The 21,951-nt window shown below is 36.6% G+C and overlaps 1 protein-coding gene across 3 annotated transcripts in view; it reads left to right on the forward strand.

The window, feature by feature from the left end:
• The window catches only part of tapas, a 116,983-nt gene that overhangs the window by 23,986 nt on the left and 71,046 nt on the right, over positions 1–21,951 (forward strand). For 2 of the 3 annotated variants that reach the window (XM_069830910.1, XM_069830911.1), the window contains exons 3-6: positions 4,196–4,416; positions 6,486–6,644; positions 15,207–15,581; positions 21,393–21,542. In XM_069830910.1, the coding sequence (XP_069687011.1) occupies positions 4,196–4,416; positions 6,486–6,644; positions 15,207–15,581; positions 21,393–21,542 (905 nt within the window). The remainder of the gene's footprint in view (positions 1–4,195; positions 4,417–6,485; positions 6,645–15,206; positions 15,582–21,392; positions 21,543–21,951) is intronic. The other variant, XM_069830912.1, reaches the window with a different exon arrangement.

Below are 21,951 nucleotides of genomic sequence, written 5' to 3' on the forward strand. Positions count from 1 at the left end.
CATACCCCTGGTTGATCTCGGATGTGCTGACAAGTATTGAAGACATGCTCCTGTAATGTTTGAGTGTCTTCAGTGGGTGATGCATAAACTAAGCACCAAAAGTCCATGGGATTAAAATCTGGGGAATGAGCAAGCCATGGTACAGGACTTCCCTGGCCAATCTATTGAAGATTAAATACCCATGTTAGATGTCAGACTCTGTTACACAAATGGGCTGTTTCTTCGTCATTCATAAACCACAGTTGTAGTCTTTGATTATGGCACTTTCTCCAGCAAGATGGACAATCGGTTTGCTAAAAAACACTGGTACAAAGAACCAGTTAATCTACGGGGTAGTATGTGTGTGTCCCTATTAACCTATCACCAACACACGAATTTTAAATGTTTTTCGTAAAAACTATTAGTTTTAGGACTCATATTTATTGGACTTCTGTTTTTTTCCCCTTGTTGTGATGCATACTATCACTCCTCAAAATATTAGACCCTTTTTCTTAACACTCTGTATATTGAGGACTTTTAATACCCTAAGTGGGGTGTACAATAAGCCCATATTTGGGACATTTTTTTACTTACATTAGAGACATACTGTGAGATTCCAGTTATTGGACTTAGTCAGAATGACACTAGACTTCCAAACAAGATGACATAATTTATCACAATGACAAACGTGAATATTCATGTCTTTGGCGAGATCCAGACATGTCTTTCACATAGCAATGGAACTGTGCATCTTTGTAATTTTGTATCGCAGGCTACACATACGAAATTCTAATAAATAATTTCTGACAAGGGTCTCATCCTTAAATTGCAGTACTGCATTAAACGAATTGTCATTAGCTCTTGTCAATGTTATTATATATTGGTTGTACACGTAAAATATACCAAACATTTGTGTTGTAATCTCGAGTTGACATTTTAGAATACACAATGACTACCTGAAGACATAATATAAATATCCAACTAACCGTTTAAATGAAGTTTTAAGAAAAATGAAATTTCTGATTTCTCCTGAAGATGTCTCATAAATATAGCGCATTCTAAATATTGGCTTCATTGACGGAGAGGAGAAAAAATTTGTCTGTGTGATGTGGAATAGGGGTAATGAAAGCCAGAAAAATAATTTGTATTACTTACGGCTTTTAAGGAACCCGGAGGTTCATTGCTGCCCTCACATAAGCCCGCCATTGGTTCCTATCCTGTAGTTATATTAATACAATCATTGAAAATATATTTTAAGTTCATAAGTGTGTCAGAATAACATTTCTGACAGGAACTTTTCACTTGTTTGTAAGTGGAAATATTAGCGAAAATAATGTGTAGAATAGATTAAATATGTTTTTGAAAGGGATTGAAACTTGTTATTTCCTCCCATAACCCTTTTACAATTAAAAGAAGACGGTAATGTTTACATGTTGGGTAATAATTGCCTATCAGTGCAGTAACCACCCTACCATATTATCTCCTGACTTAGTTGCCTCGAGTGATGTCTTATTGGTGTCACTTACGAGGTTCAAATCTGTCTTTGGGTAGTTAACTAAACAACAGTAATGTAGTATCGTTGTTGTTTAATCAACTGTCAGAAGGCAGGTCTGAACCTCTCAAATGATACCAACAAGTCACCACTTACAAGGCAACTAGGCAGGAGATAATGGGGTAGTATGCCAGTTTCTTTCCCCCTCCATCACATACATCGCTGACTAGCTAAATATTACACTAATCAGACTTCAGATGTATACAAACAATTGTTCTTCCTCTGACACATGTTGTCAAGTGAGATGTACTGCCTGATAGTAAATGTACATATCGGCTAGGATCTCAGTCAGAGGTTGCAATATTGTGATGGTATGTTTATTGCTTTGTCTTGTTCGGTTGGTGCCCCAACTATGTCCTAGTCTTAATCTAATTGGTGTTGAGTGTTTATTCATTATTTATTTCAAGTTCCTAATATTTATATTGGAGTATATTTGTGTATTGTTCACAAATGAAAGCTGTGACTTGAATGAAAGCTTTGACTCGAATGAAAGCTGTGACTCTTTTTCGGTTATATATTGGACATGATTGTTTGGCTGCCCATCTATATAAAATAAATATTTTTCCTACTTCTAATTCTTTACTTTGTAAAGAAGATAATACTATAAATGGATATGCCACACCTCAAGACTATAAGGACGGATCTGTAGCTGTTAAATTGTTTACAGTAAACAATTTAACAGCTACAGATCCGTCCTTACAATACTAGGAAGCAAGAAGGCAAATGGAAGAACTCCAATATGTCGAGAATTAGCAACTAACCAACCAACCATTTGTGTATTGATTGCGGGATAAGACTGTTCTACCATTTAAAGCAGTAATATGAAAATAGAATCGATGTTCCATAGGCAAATTCTGTGGAAAAGAGTACTAGATAGTGATTAATATTTTCCAACATTTAGATATAAAAGTACTTTTATCACTGTGAATGATGATTGAAGTTTCTTCAGTTTATTTTATACTCTTGATATTCTTTTGTCAGAATATACAGCTAAAAATAATGTAAAATGTAATTTATAACACACTCTTATGGACAGCCTAAAATGTGTATATTCCCACAGTAGCTTTTCTTTCTTTTATCAGATGTCATCTCACTTGACAGTAGCGTGCTCTATTTTAACATGCACTGCAATTTAAGGATGAAATGTTTAATAAAAAGAGCTTTCGTTTTATTTTTTCTGTCTAAATATTACCTTGAACTACAAACTGAAAATAGTAATGAAATGAGCATGTTATTAGTTACATTACATAGTATCTTCATTAGAAATAATCTGAAAACTGTAATGTTACACGTAGCTAACAGTGAACATACTATTCTGTATTTTCGAGGAAAATATCAGCTGGAAGGCGTCTGGAAGTACTTGGTTTAATGATCGGAGCAAGGGGAACCATCCCACAATTAACCATTAATGTTTTTAAAAAGCTTTGGAATCCATGACATTATTCCTAAAATAGTCACTTCAACCATTAAAGGGTCTAGCAATCCTCAAAGACCATTCATATCAAATATTGTAGTTCCCCTTTTTCTTAGTTTGCGTTTGTAAAATATGTGTGTATAGGGTGTGGCAGTGGGATATGACGGTTTTTATAGCCCTGTTGTGGGACACTCAGGACGAATTAAAAGGAAAAACATACTTGAAGTAATCTAGTACAATGCAATTTATTAATGTCTGATTACTTTTTAAAAACTACATTTCATAAGTAGCCTCCATAGCAACGAATACATTCCTGCAATCTGCTATGAAAGTTCTGCATAACTCGCCCCAACAAATCAAGCTCGATGGCACTAATTTCGTTCTTTATGTTTTGTTTCAGCTGGATGATGGTGCAAAGTTTGTTGCGATACACCCTACTTTTGAGATAATCCCATAGGAAGTAATCAGCTGTAGTCAGGTCAGGAGATCTTGGCAGCCAGGCAATGTCTCCAAATCGTGAAATTATTCGTCCTGGAAACATGTTTCGAAGACAGTTCATTGAACCATGAGTAGTGTATGCTGATGGGGTATATCGCAACAAGCCTCGAACCATCATCCAGCTGAAACAAAACATAAAGAACAAAATTAGTGCCATCGAACCTGTTTTGTTGGGGCGAGTTATGCAGAACTTTCATAGCAGATTGCAGGAATGTATTCCTTGCCATGGAGGCTACTTAAGATATGTAGTTTTTAAAAAGTAATTAGACATTAATAAATTGCATTGTACTAGATTACTTTCAGTATATGTGTTTTCTTTTAATTAGTCCTGAGTGTCACAGAACAGGGCTATAAAAATCGTCATAACCCACTGCTGCACCCTAGATAATTTGTCTGAATTCCAAAATTCTTGTTTTCTGTCCATGTAAACGTTACTTATTGTAATCACTATTCTTGTGTATATTATTTTATTCTGTGTTTTTGACAATCCAGAATGTCTGAGCTTTGAAAATAAATTATATATATATATATATATATATATATATATATTACTGTAAACATAAACAGGTAATAAGAAAGACCAATATTAATTTTATGCCTTATAGCCAGCTAAGCTTAGAATATAAAATCTTGAGTAGTTCACATGAGCCATAGATTGAAACAGTTTTCACTCTGCACTGTGAAACTCGGCTTTGCACAAATCTGCACTATAATAAGCCAGAGCATAATATGTTGTTTTATTTTAACTACAGGTGACTATAAAAAAATAGTGGGGACCGGAATTCCCTATCACAAACTGGGTTATCAGACCCTAGAGCAGTTTTTGAAAAGTATACCTGATGTGTCATTTTCACGTGGCCGTGGTGGGGAAATGATCTTAGATGCCATTCCCAGTAAAAGCACTGAACATTTGGCTGCATTGGTAGCCAAACAGAAGTCGGCCCCTAAGAAACATAGAGTTTCTTCATGGAATGTGAGTACTATTACAGATTCAGTAACTGGGTGGTAAATATTATTTGATATTACAATTAATTTTTCAGGTGCAGCCATGCAGAGGATACATGTGGTTATATTTGCCTGACAAATGAAAACAGTATATAGGACAAAAAAAAAGCTATTCTAAAAAGATTAATGGAATAAATAAGCCTTACAGAGTTGTGATTTGTGCTGTGTGCTATGGAGAAATGCTGAAGAATTTCGTTAAATTTCTGAGTCCTTTATTTTCTTAACTACAGTGAGAAAGATCTGATCAAATAGATACTTCAAAATTCGTAGTCTGATTCTCTCTTACACTTTCAGTTATAAGATAATTGAAAATTACTAATTTCTTAAGATCATGCCCGGTAATGAAAGTATACAAAAAAGTATTTCTTAGACTAGCAGCATACTGCATCAGACAGGACAGTTTTGTCTCAGACTGTTCGATGTGACAGTGATTACAAGCATTCTTACGAGGTTGCAACTTAGTGCATCGGGCATTCGTCCCAGGACATTTTGTCTGATGCAGTATGCTGCAGCCTCATAAGAATGCGTGTAATCACCATTACATTGAATAGTCCAAGACAAAACAGTCCTGTCTGATGCAGTATGCTGCCGGCCTAAAAGACAATCTTTCACCCATAAAGTACCAAAAATCATGGTGAAGGTCATGCTGACTCTGCTGTTAAAGTTTATATTTTTCACATGAAGGAGAAAAAATAATCTTCGTGGCATGCATTTGTTCCATGTTCTAATAGCATTCATGCATGTTTTTTTTTTTTTTTTTTTTTTTTGTTAGTTAGTTTTTCTTTTTCTTTCTAGCCTAATGCTGTGATTGTATCAGAAGGATCACTTCAAAAGTTTTTCCCCTAAATGTATTTCTCATTAGATATTCCAAAAAAGTTGAAATCTGGTGTGAATAGTTGCATATCTTAATTACTGTATGTGTATTAATTTATCAAATAATCCTTTCAACTTTATATAGTTGTCTGCCACCTGCAGACAGGAGTCTTCATCCCTTAATCGTAAAATTGTGGTATGAGTTGAAATCATCTTAATATCTACCAAATAACTTCGATATCACCTTGTAATTTGACTGTTGGATGGAATTCTCCATCACAACCAAGATGTGAAATTGTGATGGGATAGATCTGAACTCTTAAGTCTTGAATACATTGTTAAAGTTCTAAAAGAACTAAATTGTTTCGAAATATATGAACTTTATGAAAGAGTGTGTGTCCTCTGACACCATTTTTTTTCTTCCTGTTGGTGTATTTATTATTCTCTTCAGATTATTGCTAGGGTTATATCTGTTTTAAAACTGATCAGAGCTACATTCTTTCATATCTTTTTCTTTTATTGCCTTGTATCCTTTTAAACCAATATTGCTTAGTGAACTCCAGAAAATATAATTTAACTAACCTCTTCATAGTAACTCTTGAATGACAAGAGCAATTCTTTCGCTTTAGCAACGAATTCTGAATATTCTTTCAGGTTTTAGTTACTTCGAAATTCCAGAGTGTCGGAATTATTTACTTTAGCGATACTGTAAGTATCCACTATTTCTCTACTACTTTCTGTGTGATTTCCATTCAGCTATGCTTTAGACTATCCCTCACTCACCTGATCTTAGGTTAGGTTGTGTTACATTCCCCCTGAAACCTTCCAACTGCACTTTCTCGATTTGCTTTTTGGTGATGTATAATATTTGCCACAATTAAAAGCAAAACTGTTTCTATTTACTTTCACTAACCAAAAGTTCACATACTATGTTATTTATTATGTTGTTCACTACTGTTCAATTATTTCCATAAACAAGAGACAAATACGATATTGCTAAAGTAAATAATTACCCGAAGTGTTATTTTGCATGTGTTATTTTCTTATGTTAGGAAACAACTTGGATTTGTATATTGCAATTATATTTGTTATTGCCAATTTAACGTTAATCTCTCATCTAAGCTTTCTAATTTTAATTCTGCCTGGAAGTTCTGTCTTATGTTGTCTCATTGCCAACCAAAGAGATAGCGTACATATTGTAGTGTGATTATTTTTTCATGTTAGATTCCACCTCGTCGTACAGCAGCATCATTATGGAGACCTCCGCCAAGTGCTGCATATATGAGAACATCCAGGCGCTCTCCCCCTTCCTGCATTCGACAGCCACTATCTGTTACAGTCAGTAATAACCAGAGGAACTCCCCTTTTGAGAAACCTCGACATGTAAGTTTTATATGTTCAGAAAATTAAATGCTTGAATTTTTTAGTTTTAATGGTTGCTAATTACAAGAGATGGTCATTAGTAGGGCCTGGAAATTCATGCCCTGAAAACTAATGCATGCAAATATGCCCTTAAAAGGTGAAAAATTTGCCAATAAGTATGCACTATAAATGAAGAGAAACTACGTTTCCTGTAACAGTATGAATGCTAATGAGTACGTACTTAATTATTCATTAGAGGTTGAAGCAGGGGTGGTTATGTTTAAAATCAATGAAAAGTTGCAGTTCATGACCAACCTGTGCCCAAGATTTTAAATTGAGAAACTGCATCTGTTCTTCCTTAAGATGCTTTTGTATCATGGAAACTTCTTTTCACTTCACACGAGGTTATTGGGGCATATTTAAATGATGCTAAAATTGTTCCACAATCAGAGATAAATGTTTTGGTGCAATGGAGAATTTTTCTTCAAAAATATTTTGATTACCTCACAACCGTTCGTATCCAGAATTTTTTTAAATTATTTTAGTCACTTTTTCCTTTACATTTTACCCTACACTGCCAAGAACAGACCTCAGATTAGATGTAGTTTCTTAAAAGCTGGCTAGAGACACATGTAAGGGAATGCCAACAATTTCCAGTGACATAATTGCTTTTGATACACTGTAAAAATGAATAGATATAACACAAAGATTCCCTTCTAACTCATTGTTTGGCAGTATAATATTTGGAGCTGTTTTAATAGATGCAGCATTAAACAAGTATAACGAATGACCACCTCTTTAACTGTTTATAGATGCTGAGCATAACATAAGGCAACATTGAGTCATGTTTCCCATTGGGTTAGGTAGAAGTGAAATATTAGATCCTATTGATCTGAATAACTTGACTCTTTGATGGACATTTAATACAAATTTTCTTATGAAAACATGCAAGTCAGCAACCTAGCATGTGATGTTCGAGTGTTCGTATTTCATAACAGTGATTCACAGTCTTATTTCTCATGCAGCTCCCTGTGTTTTACGTTCATGAGAAAAACAAATCTTGTGAACCTTATAAATATGCCGTATATGTCTTAAAGTAAAGAAAATATTATGCATTTATGAAAACAACGAAAATATCCCTTATATGCGACATAAAACCATACTTAATAAATTTAAAAATTGATAATCTTGTAATGTAGGCTTTCACGGCTTGCGTCATTGGGATCAATGTTATCTGGGGAGCCCACTCAGCCCTGTAATCGCCAATTTCTATATGAAATTCTTTGAAGAGACGACCTTGAAGTCTGCGATACTTAAACCTGTCTGCTGGTTTAGATACATGGACGACACATTCGTGATCTGGAACCTTATCCACTTAAACAGCCATCTTGCCCAGATCCAGTTCACTATGGAAACAGAGAATGATGGTCAGTTGCCCTTCTTGGATGTATTGGTCTGCAGAAAGGAGGATGGTTCTCTTGGCCAGAGAATCTACAGAAACCCATGCACACAGATTGCTATTTACACGAAGACTCTAACCATCACCCCAGACAGAAGCAATGACGAAAACTTTGTTCAACTGGGCCAAGAGGGTTTCTGATCCACAACACCTTGATCAAGAAATCGGCCGTCTTATGTCCACTCTGGAGGCCAGTGGCTATTCTGCAAGAGAGATTACAAGAGCCTTGAAACCAAGAAAGCATACACCGCCAAGTCTGAGTCAAGGCTGTACCAAGAGAGACATGATGTTCCTCTCATACTATAAACATGTTACAGATTGCATCAGTAAGCTACTAAAACAATATGACGTAGAGACAGTTTTCCTTCCAACGAAACAGACTTGGAGTTGGTTACGTTCGACCAAGGACAAACGTTACCGACTATCGTCTACTGGAGTATATAGGATCCCGTGCTCCTGTGGTTCAGTATATGACTCAACGTAGCTTCAAGACGCAAATTACTGAACATAGAAGAAACTGCTGCCTAGGCCATATAGGTAAGTCAGCAGTAGCCGAGCATGAGTTTCAAGAGAGGGACCACATCATCAGGTTCGAGGACACTGACATCCTAAGTGGCACGCCACATTTACATGCCAGATTACATTGAGAGGCCATTGAAATCTGTAAGCACAAGAACAACTTCAATCGAAAGGAAGAAGGCCTTAAAGTAAATCAAGCATGGTACCTGGCCCTGAGAAACACAAGCATTAAACCATTCATCCAACAGCCAAACACAACGGTAGTCAATCAGAACACTTCGACCACTGGTGTGGACCGCGGCGACAATGGCGAGCCACGATCCATCGGGACCTTAAATATCGTAATACAACCAGTTACAGTCCCAGTCGTTTTTGGCACGCTAAGAAGATCTTTGTGCTCCTGTGTGCCACACCACTGATGTCTGCTGGAGTAGCAAACGAAACGTATGGTAACAACAGCTTCAATAAACCATGGCCCTTTAGCCCGGATAACATTGATCTTAAAAAATTGATAATTCATGTAGATAAAATGTAAGCATATAGTTGTAGTTATACTCTCCAGGAAAAAGTATGCAAATGCATGAACTTCTGAGCCCTTGTTATTAGTTAGTAATTTCCTTTCTTAGTTCGAGACATTGTCTGCACATAACTGTATCCTAACTACAGAGCCATGTTAAGTAAATAGTTGGAGTAGTGATTATCACTCTTGCTAAAGGTTCATGATGATAATCCTTAGCATGGCTCTTGTCAGAGAGGTGATAATTCTTAGCTTAGCTCTTGTCAGAGAAAGTAAAATCAAGATGTCTTGTGTCTTATATTTATAGCAGCTAAGATGATCTTGATGCTTTAGTTTTTCTCGCTCATATAGGTTAAATAAAGTCTATTGAGACTGCAAATATCTGCAGAACATTGCCTCAGGAGACTTCAGAGGCTGTCTCAAGAGACTGGATAGACCTCTGATGACGAAAGCAGGAAACAAATTAGAAAAAAATTGAATTAAATATTCCTTTAAAAAAACTTTAAGGTACCTAAAAGCGGACCATTATTATATATTATATAAATTTAGGTCTGTGTGTATACAATTACTGAAAAAAATGTGGCCGGTAATGAAAAAAGTTCTGGTAGACTTTCTAAAGATATTGGAAGTTGTGTGGATAGGCTGGATGGATTCAAGATAATATAAACTTTACATTGATCCTTTCCCAAAAGAGGGAGTTTCGAGAAGAAGAACAACGTAGTTCTGTTAACACACTACTGATTTATACAGATGTTTCATTATATCTCTGCTGGCCAGTGACCGTTAAGTTTCAAGTGGTTTGTCTTAGTCGTGGGCATAAGTGTATTAAAAAGTATTACAAGTGGTACTTTTTTTCTGGTGGAACGTGCCAGAATGCATTCCGCCATCTTTTTGTTGTAATAATTAATTAATTACGTTGTTAACATATTTCTTTGAACTGCTCTTAGGGATTGAAAGCCTTAAAGCTGGAAGAAAAGGAGGTTAAAAACGACAAAATTCCCGTGTACTGGATAGTAATCATCTCCATCTGCTATGGTATATTCTACACAGAGTTCCACCACCTTTTTCTTCAGAAGAAAAGCACTGATTACAACCTTTTGCCATCCCCTTTCCTCCCCACTGCAACAAATGTGACGTTGTACAGAGGCAGAGATAAAATATGAGATCTTTTATTTATGCTGGGCAGCCTGAAAAACAAAATAGTCATATTTTGCAACTTATCAGGAGAATAAAAAACGTGATAAGAACCAAAATATATAACTTATCAAAACAATGCAAGGAATGACGTTTCTCTATATAATTAGACTTTAATTAGTCATAATGTGTACACTTTTATATTGAATATTAGTTACTATTTGCAATTAGGAAATTTGTGAGAAATCTTGACTAAGTTCCTTTCTTCTCAGTATTGTGATACGAATACAAAATAGTATGTAGAAGAAATAATATTTATGAACTTACAGCACTAATAAGCCATTAAAGGTTTCATTACCATTAAATTATACACTTTTTCCTTCAATATGAATCACTATTTGCTTTTGAAAAATCCTTTAAACTATCTTGACTAATATATTAAATATTTTATTAATTTGTCCCACAGAATAACATCTGTAATATTGACAATTAATATTTGAGGAGAAAAATTCGGTCCGGCTCTGGGGATCGAACCCAGATTCTTGGTTCTATGTACCAAGCGCTCTGACCACTGAGCTACGCCGAATTCAATCCACAGCCCCGGACCAAACCCTCCTCCTTCAATGTTTCCCTTTGTGGCCTGACCAAAGACCTGGGTTCGATCCCCAGCGCCGGAGCGAATTTTTCTCCTCAAATATTAATTATCTTGACTAAGTTCTTTTCACCTCAGCATTGATTAAGACCAAATAATAATGTTTATGAACTTAGAGTACATTTAAGCCATTGATGTTTCACTACCATTAGTACATTACAAATTTGAGTTTCTTGATGCTATTATTTAATCATCTGCATTTACTTTCTTCATAGAGTTTCACTGGGATATTTCTGTATAGAAGGCCACTGCCACATGAAAATCACTGCAGGTGTATTCTCACTATTATATATATCTGGCTTGATTCTCTTCTTCGCAGTAAATGAATTTCAGGTCAGAGGTTCTGAAAACACAATAAATGAAAAATTGAAATTTTTGATTTAGCCCCTTCCATCTCAGTGCACTGAAGAAGGCCAAAGCGAACTCATAGATTAAAAATTATTGTCTGTATTCTTAACCACAATTGAAGCTTTGTTCTGAATAGGGATCTAAGCACCACAATCATCGAAAACAAGTTATTAGTAGATTAGGAATCTATGATAGTTTCTCTATCATAAGAGGACATCTGTCGGTAGCTATGGCAGCTACATCAGGTTGAAATTCCAAAGCCGAAGTTCGTTCGTTGTGGAAGACGGATCTAGCTCCAGTTAGTTTTTGTTAAATTTCTCAAAAGAATAGAATTGGAGCTTAAATCCCTATTTGGGGCAAGGCTTCAATTGTTTATGTAGGTGTGACAGTTATAGCAACGAAATGCATGTAAAAAAAAACATCCGTCTAAAGCATAATAGGTCTAATAAGATACCAGCATGGAAAGTACTCTTAAGACTTTCGGTAATAATATGGCAGCCCTATTGTTATAGTCATGAATTTAAGGTACTAAGTTACCTATAGGTTTTAAGATCCTTGGTTGAATTTTAAGCAATTGGGCCCTAAAGTCCAATTTGAAATCTTCTCTGTTGAAATGGAGGGAATATATTCTGCTTGTTTGCAGATTAAATTTATCTTGTCTCTTGCAAACAGTAGTCACTGCTTGCGAATTTCTTCGTCTTTAGGAAAGGTAAAAAACGACATGTTATTTGCATCTTTATTTTTCAGATTATAAAAACTTGGACATACAGTCACAGAACGGCATACAGCCACATAACACCTTTGCCCTGGCATGGTTTTGTGTGTGAGCCTCAGCTGTCACTAGTATTTCAACATACCACCTTTACCAGCAATCGTGTGGTGACATTTCCCTTCCCTTCTCCCTGCATTCCCGCCACCCAAGATCGCACTTTTGAGGTAACCTGGAAGTGTACAAGCCTTGGCCTTCTATCATCTTTGCTTTTCAATATATACATGTATGCCATGATAAGAAGACACTGGTGATTAACAATACATGGTCCAATATCATGCACTTTTGTATGCATATGATCAAGTACTCCTAGCCAATATTGAAGGAGGAGGAGTACAGTACCCTGTACACCACCTTCATTTCATAGCAGCAAAATTTAATATGTAAATATCAATTGATTAAACTTGGATACCTTTTCAGGAGTTAGATCCAATTTGGAGTAAGATATGCATCAGAAACACAATATTGGAACAAGTCAGATTATTTCTAAATATTTAGGCTATATGAAGAACAAGATATTCAGATTAAAGAACAACTGGATAATACGCACGGTGGAGCACTCGCTGGCCACTAGACACTGGACCGTACCGAGCCGTGTCACACAAAAGACAATCGAAATGGTGGTAGTAAAATTCGCGACTATATTCTTAAATAAATCAGTCCATTAGTCAAGTGCAATGTTTATGCAGTACAACGACGATGTTTTGAAAATGTATATGTAGCAAGATCTTAAAGTAGGTTATGACAGTGAAATAAAGGGAAAAAAGGTGTGTTTCACGAAATATCATTCAGATAACTGAAAGTAAATGTCCGGTTAATGTTCGCCAAATTGTTAAGTATGTAATTATGACTGCGTTGCAATTTTATTTGTGGCCTAGAGAAAATACCTATCCTTTTACGAAAAAAAAAAAAAGAAACTTTTAGGGGCCATGAAATGATTCACTGCTTTAATTATATTATTGTTTATCAATATTACGAAACAAAAACTGTCATAAAGGCCATGACTGACTAGAGATAAACCCATTTGGCCATGATGAAACAAAAGAAAATGCAAAAGAGATTTTAGTTCGAGATAAAACTATCACTGACTACATTGTTACTTCTTTCTTTAGACATCATCCTGATAGTGCTGTATTTTCAAAATTGTCTCATAATAATCTCTTTCTATTATCTAATATTATTTGAAATATATTAACATTCTATGTATTTTAGCTTAATTCTGCTACACAGTTTATTTCAGTGTTTAATTAATAGTTCATAGTATTTTGTTTTTAATTCGTAAATAACTCTTGTATACATGTAACTCTCATCTAAATCAAATTGTTGAATTCTTTGTAAGTTCATGCATATGTATATACACTTTTTGCTGGTTGAGTGGAAGAGAAGGCCTTACAGCCTTAACTCTGCTAGCTAAAATAAATCATTATTATTATTATTATTGTTATTATTATTATTATTATTATTATTATTATTATTATTATTATTATTATTAAAATGGACACACAATTTTGATGACCATACTGTTAGTAATTGGAGATCACTTGTAAGATCTGTCTTAATCTTCTATGTAGAAATGTTGTCCAAACAACTTGGTGGTCCAGGGAAAAATCATTGAAATACTGTAGATGAGAGTAACAGTGGTGCTATCTCTCAGTAATGTTCAGAACGAAGGAGTTAGGGAGGAAAAGAAACAAATTTATCCTTCTAACGACACCACAGACCAAAGTCATGTTCTTATGTTGACAGCATTGTGTATTTAGTTAAATTTGGTCATAACTGTAATGACACGGTTCAAAGCTACTGTGCTAATTCTCCAGTTTAGTGCAGAATAAAATTTAATATTTTAACATAGCACTACGAATAATTAACCAAACATTCAAACCTGGGAAAAATAAAGGGCACACCTGAATGGAAGCTTACAAAATTATGGGAAAACTGGTACTCAGGCATGATAGTGAAGCACGGTCAATTAGGAAGAAGAAAATATGGGAGTCTAAGGAATCGACAAAATTTCACATAGGAGATTGACAAATTATTAATTTCCATTACTTAAAAAAAACTTTATTCTACACTTTGGCAGCTAGGCTTAAATTAAGAGTATTTTGAGATAAATTTTGTCTTGTTTAGTAGTTGAACTTGAATGCAGTTTGCACTTCTGATTTGATTAGATGTGTCATGCCCCTGTTATGAACATATGTCCAATTATTTTTCATCAGATGAAACACCCTCTTTGTATAGCATTAATACTTGGTATGCTTAGAACAAAACTCGTCAATTTTTCCAAATTTATAACATTACTATAATTTGATTTTAAATTGGTGACCACTAAAACCCATTTCTGGCAAGTACTATCTTCTACAAAGATTGTACATTTTAGTGTATCTCTTGAACAACAAAATTCATAATATAAATCATCATTCATGGCAAAATATAATGTTTAGAACAAAGATTTTTACATTATGCAGAAATAAGGGAGAAAAATGCTCGAAGAGGAGAAAAATATGGGAGTTAGAAGGCTGTTAAAAATTAGGAGTAAATATGGGAGATCCAGGGAAATATGGAGTGATTGGCAGCACTAAGGAAACAGGATGTCTCATTTCATTTGAGATGAGATATCTCAGAAAAACTGCAGGCTAGACATTGTTAGACTGGAAGAGAAATCAAGATGTAAAAGAACTCAAAATTTCACCAGTAACAGATTATATTAATCAGTACATGACGAATTGCCTACATGTCAACAGAATGGATAGGACCGGATATTCTACCTAAAAAAGAATTTCTATTACAACCCCAGAGTAAAAAGATAACTTGAAAAACCATCAAAAAGATGGCAGGAGATCGTTAGTGGCCAAGACTGGAAAGGATGTTAATGAAGTTTATTTTAAGATTAATATTGCCAGTCTACATCATGCTATACAGCGACTCAGTTCAAATATCTGGAACCACTTCATCAATGTAAATTGATATCACTGAAGATAGAGAAGCATTCTCCGAAACATGTATGATTAAGAAGCTCAACAGACTTAAAAAGTGCTCATACAATTGTATATCTCCTTCAATTTTAATGTATTTTATCGATTTTATGAACACTGTAACAAAAATTTGACCAAAAATGTGTATTTTATTATTAAACCTACATGTATTATACTGGCTGCAAACAGTATCAATTAACTTCTCTTTTTCAGGTATCATTTGCATCATCTCCTTCACCAGAACCTCGCACATCACCTGGACAATCATCCTTTCAGAATAACAATACTGGCAACAGTAGTTCAAAGCCTTTCTTTCAAACTTATGAGAAGCCTCCACGATTTCAACGCTTACATCAAGAAGCTGTAACTCCACCATCTGCAAAGACCCCTGTGCCAACTGTCCCAACTGTGTCAACTGAGTCAACTGTGCCAACTGTGTCACCTGTTCCAGTTTCTAATTCTGTTCCTCTCCGCACACCAGAATCTAGTCCTTCAGTACCACTTCCACAATACCCAATGGCAACCTCTAGGGCTCAGGATCGACTGCTGCAAGCAGTAACAGGGGCAGATAAAGCAGCTAAGAAGAAGGTATGTATTTTTTTCCTTACCGGTACTCTAACACTGTTGCGAATGTATTACCCAGAATATAGATATGAAGGGAAGAAGCATTCACTTGGAAGAGATTTCTTTTAGACTGCTTCCATTGTAGTCTAAGAATGTCTGGTAAGATTTGGTTCAGTTGGCATAATATGAATTTGTTTGTGGTGGGTTAGCTTGACCTGGTTTTGTTTAGTTTTGATCGAGTTACCTTATGGATTGGATTGGGTTGCTTGTTGTGGTTTAGTTTTGATTGATTACGATATGAATTGAATTGGATTGCTTGTTGTGGTTTGTTTCATGTATAGGCAAGGAAATATTTTAGGACAAGTTTCTATGAAACTCGCACAACAAACTGGTTTTATTTGTACGAGGCCTGTCTAAAAAGTATCCGACCTTAATTTTTCCCGCGTAAAGTTGTGATTCTAAGGCGGCGCCACTGTGCATGGTGGAAGGAGGAACTGTAATGCGCATGCTTGAATTTTTTCACCGCATTCGCTTGTGCCAGTCACTGGCTGGTGGTCGCCAAGTAAGGTGCTGTTCTAGGTGTTTGTCGGATTTAGTTTTCTCGCAAGATGACTGAACGAATTGAGCAAAGATACTGCATCAAATTTTGTCAAAAGCTTGGTGATTCTCAAAGTCAAACAATTCGTAAGATTCAGCAGGTGTTTGGGGAAGATGCGATGGGTGTAACACAAATTAAGGAGTGGTTCAACCGATTCAAAGATGGCCGCACATCAGCGGAGAGTGAGCAGCGTTGTGGCAGGCCCCAAACTGCTCGGAGTGCAACTGTTGTTGAGAGGGTGCGAAATTTGGTGATGGCAGATCGTCGTTTGACCGTGCGGGAGATTGCCGAAGAGGTTGGAGTGAGTAAAGATTCTGCACATGCAATTTTGTGTGATGATTTGAACATGAACCGAGTGGCTGCGAAATTCGTGCCCAAGTTGTTGTCCCCGGAACAAAAAGACCTCCGTCGTGACGTTGCACAGGACCTTCTGGACACCGCCAACACTGATCCTGGGTTTCTGAACACCGTGATAACTGGAGATGAGTCATGGGTGTACGGGTACGACCCAGGAACAAAAAGACAGTCGTCGCAATGGAAGCATCCCGAGTCTCCAAGGCCGAAGAAAGCGCGGCAGGTGCGAAGCAAAATCAAGGTGATGCTGACTGTTTTCTTTGATGTCCGTGGAATTGTGCATCACGAATACGCACCGGAAGGACAAATGGTGACAAAGGAGTACTATCACGATGTTCTCTGGCGACTCCGTGATGCAGTTCGGCGCAAAAGACCAGACATGTGGACGGCGAACAACTGGCACTTGCATCACGACAACGCCCCCGCACATTCATCCCAATTGATACACACTTTCTTGGCCAAACATGGAATTACAACCGTTCACCAACCTCCCTACTCTCCAGACCTGGCTCCTTGCGACTTCTGGTTGTTTCCAAAATTGAAGACACCACTGAAAGGATCCCATTTTGAGAGTAGAGAAGAGATAATGCGGAATGCGACGACGGAGCTGAACACCATTCCAAAAGAAGACTTCCAGAGGTGTTTCCGGCAGTGGAAGGATCGGTGGGCTAAGTGTGTGCAAGCACAAGGGGCCTACTTTGAAGGGGATTAGGGTCCCAACCCCGTCAGGTATTTGAAATATTTTTTTCTGGCTAAAGGTCGGATACTTTTTAGACAGACCTCGTATATCCATTTTCTAGTTCTCTGTTACATTGTAGATCAATAAGCTATAGTTGCTATTTTGAAATAATGTTGTCTACATTAACTGAATATGTGTAGCAAATAGCTGAAAAACTTGACTCCAGAAGGTTTAATACTTAAACCTTGATTCAAATTCCTATTGACAAATTTGTACTCTTCAGTATTTGCAGATGAAGAAGAATACTCATGTGCTGTTGTTAACTTTGGAAAATGAGAAGAATTTTTTTTCTATGCCACCAGATTGTCATGAAAATTATTGATGTGTTGGTCACTTGGCTTTTGAACTACATAGCTTCTGCTTTAATACTTACTTTTGTCATACACGGTAGTTCTCATTTGTATCAGGTCTGCCCTACTATTAACCAGTTAATTGGTTAATCTGCAATCTATCATAATCATTATCATCGCCATCTTACAATTCCCACACACCACATCACCATGTCTCTGTTTATGTTCTCATTTGACCCTACAGTGTTCTTATGTCACAAATTTTCAAGTTGACGCTGCCTATTTTAGAGACATCCGATCTTCAGGACACATTACCCTCCCTCACGCTTTCTAATGAATTTTCTGAATAGCTCTGCTCTGAGAGGGGAAATGCACTTCAGTATCATATGTTGGCAAGTTGGAAATCACTGCCATATAGACAACATCTTCCATCCTAAAGCCATATTGTTATTCTGAGCGTTTTATTTCTGTTATTGTGAATAATATTGTGAATATAGTTGCAGGTCGGCTACATTTAAACGTGTGCGTCTTGTGATTCGCTGATTCATTTCTTAAGGCTCGATAAATACTTAATATAATCGCCCGCCATTTTAGCTCTTTCGTTGGCGTTCGCAAAAAGCACATGAAGACGTTATTTGCCACTCAATTATTTGCTGAATTACATTGCGTTTGATTTATTATCATAGGAGCTACGACATGATAATATTTAATAGTGTGGCAAATAGATTCCTCGTATGGTAGCTCGGCAACGTAGGAACAAAAATGGCGAACGATACTACCTACCTAGACTTTATAGAGCCTTCACTTTCTAAGACGTAAGCAAAGAGGCGGCGTCACGCCGGAAATAACAGCGTCGGTACTATAGTTACTGTTTTTGCATATATTTTGTGACCTACATTTAACATATGTATTCCTCTATAAATATCAAATTTTTATCAGTCTCCTTTTTTAAACATGGCTGCTGTTATTACTGTAAGCCAAGAGTTTGGAATTTGACCTGTGTTCCAATATATGCAGTAAAACTTCATGTAAGCTTTTTGTGGGGATCTGAAGAAAAAAAAATGTATAAGTGAGAAAAACATATAACTGAAATGATGTTTAATAACACCTGAGATGTCATTTGAAGACTACATGGGAAGAACAAATTAAATCAATTTAGTAAAATCTTCACAAGAGAAATTTAGAACTTCACAGTTAAGCAATCTTTGAGTCTGTAATACTTACTTACAAATGGCTTTTAGAGAACCTGGAGCTTTATTGCCACCCTCACATAAGCCCGCCATCGATCCCTATCCTGAGCAAGATTGATTCAGTCGCTACCATCATATCCCACCTCCCTCAAATCCATTTTAATATTATCCTCCTATCTACATCTCAGCCTCCCCAAAGGTCTTTCTCCCTCAGATCTTCTAACACACTATATGCATTTCTGGATTTGCCCATATGTGCTATATGCCCTGTCCATCTCAAATGTCTGGATTTAATGTTCCTAATTGTGTTAGGTGAACATGAGTCTATAATACAGTTCTGCTTATAAGGGAAGGCTTTAGACCTCCCAACGAGAATCATCACGAAACTTTCTGGGGTGGACAAGTGTGAGACCAAAGTAATTTGTGCGAAGTGTGGCATTTCGAAATCACCCGTAACTTTATGACAGTTGAGTGCGCACCTGTTAAGTTTGAAGCCAAAAAAGTGTTGAACAAAAGTTACCTGTGAAATAAGAGACATGTAAATAATGAGAGATATTTTATATATCATAAGCTGAAAATATCACATGTATACCTCATACCATGTCATGGTATTGTGGTGTAAAAAGGCAGTGTTGCAAGTAAAGTTGAATCACGCACTATGAGCAGATAATGACGGCACTGGAATCACAGCCAGGAATTCTACATATGTGAAAACAAGCAAAATTTTTGTCAAAATTACAGAATGTGAGAGGCGTGTCCTGTGTCCAGATGCCTTCCACACATAGCGAAGCATAGATTGGTACTGAGGTGCACTCAGTTATATATGAAAAGGCAGCTTGAAAATGAAGATTCTGTCATGTAGGTTGACTGCGTTTTTCTCATTATAATGTATGTACTCTTCCATGTGCTGCATAAAAAGTTCAAAACGGCAAAAGAAATATTCGTCAAGAGGCTGGTAATACTTCGTGGTATTACGTGGTATGATCTTTGTCTGCAAATTTACGTCTATATTGCTAAAAACTTTGGTCAACAGACTCGCTTCAGTTTGACCGGACCACGAATCCAGCAATAGAAGCAATGTATCTGTTAGTTTCGGTTCCAGCACTTTATGCGCCTGGGACAGCACGACAGCTGTGGAGATCTGAGGTTAGCTTTCTTCAAGTCCTGAGTTGTTAATTATTTTTTTAAATGATTTCCTTGCCAACAATATATAGATCCTCTGAAATCATTTGGGGCATTGGACAGTGTTTATTGACGATTATGTCCCCCCCACAGTCATTTTTGAACTTGTTTCATTTTTTGCTGTCCAAGATTTTCGTCATTTTCTGTTGATCCTCTTTCATGGCAGAAATCATAATACTCAAAAAATAGTATGTGAGGCTCACTTATCTCTATTCATTGCTTCATCATTCGAAACATTTCTGTGGCATGTTTGCCCAGCTGAACATAAAATTTAAGTTTCACTTTGCAACACAAACATGAAAGAGATGCGTGATTTGCTTACTTTATGTTTGACCATGAAACAAGGAAATCCATGTTGAAATCCTGGTTGGGAGAAGTTACCTGGTTGAGGTTTTGTCCAGGGTTCTCCCTCAACCTATTAAGAGCAAATGCTGGGTAACTTTCGGTGCTTTATCCTGGACATTTCACTGGCATTATCACCTTCATTTCACTCAGATTCTAGATAGCCATAGCAGTTGATAAAATATCGTAAAATAAACCTCTGTGTTCTCATATGGTGGCAATGTATGATGAGCTTCACTGTGACACTTTCGGAACAGTCCTTTGAATTCAGTTCGCTTCTGGTAGATGGCAGCATTATTTCCGTTTTTCAGTTATCGCATTGTGGCTGAAAATGGTAATACGGGGTTGTTTCCGATCTCTGATAACGAATTTGAATGACGTCATGTGCGTCAGGAATCACACCAACAGCTGAATTGCGGTGAGAGGTGACAGACCAGTAGTGAGTAATTTCATAATCAGAGTGCACGATGTATCACAGTAGCAATGACCAAGAAAATCGAGCCTTTTTGGGAGGGGTACATAACAAGCCTTTCCGATTCCAAGTACAATTACGTGAAAATCATAGGAGCCTGCAAAAAACGTGATTTCGTTATTTTCAAGAAAGGCATCTTGTGTATACGTAATAAGACTGGCAAAGCTCGGATGGGATTAATTCCAGAGTGGACAAAGCAAGCAAATCCACCCCCCGTCACAAGTCGCTGCACCCCACGAGATGATACAAATTAATTGCATTCGAACTTTACCAATCTTATTAAGTACATAGAAGATGCCTTTCTTGGAAATAACGAAACGTCATTTATTGCAGGCTTCTTTTATTTTCACTTAACTGTACTTGGCACTGGAAAGGGTCGTAATGTACCCCTCCCAAAAAGGCTCGATTTTCTTGGGAATTTCTGCTGTGAGTCGCCGTGCACTCTGACTATGAGATCGCTCACTATTGGTCTCTCACCTTGCGCCTCAGTTCAGCTGTCGTGTGACTCCTGACGCACATGACGTCATTCAATTCGTTATCAGAGATTGGAAACAATCCTGTAACTCTGCAATTTAGTACCACATTTTCCTTTTTTACACACTTTAGTTTTTGACTTTAAAATGTCATTTATATATATGTAATCTTTATACATTTTTTTCCCTTTTCAGAACTTGACTATAAATTTGAATGGGACAGAACCTCTCGATAGAGGAGATATCCCTAACACTGGCAACACTAATGTAGGGGGTCGTACAATAATTTCACCATTAACACCTCTTCATGCGAGACTAAATGCAGCAGTGCGTAAACCATTACAGGTATGTATACAGGTACCTATAACGAAAGTGTGCAATCATTTCTTGACTATGGCTGTACCACGTACACTGTAATATGCCAGTGCGCAACACTTCAAGCACATATGCCACCCCTGTGATGTCGTAAGTGGATAGCTCACACTTGTATGGACATATAACAGAGATGGATTGTGTAATTCTTTGCTGGAAATATTATTAGTATTTCGCCCCTTATACTTTACATGGAAAGAAATATCATGTAAACTAATCAATAATTATAGGATTTATTCATATTATATTACTGTATAAATTTATTTATATGCCAATTTCCTGTTAGTAATGAATACAGTATGCTTTTGTTCTTTTGTTCATTAATTCAGTTCTGTGAGTGTGACACATCACATGATTTTAGTTTATGAATCCCCAGTTGTTT

This window comes from Periplaneta americana, chromosome 7, assembly GCF_040183065.1.
Source record: "Periplaneta americana isolate PAMFEO1 chromosome 7, P.americana_PAMFEO1_priV1, whole genome shotgun sequence".
NCBI lineage: Eukaryota > Metazoa > Arthropoda > Insecta > Blattodea > Blattidae > Periplaneta > Periplaneta americana.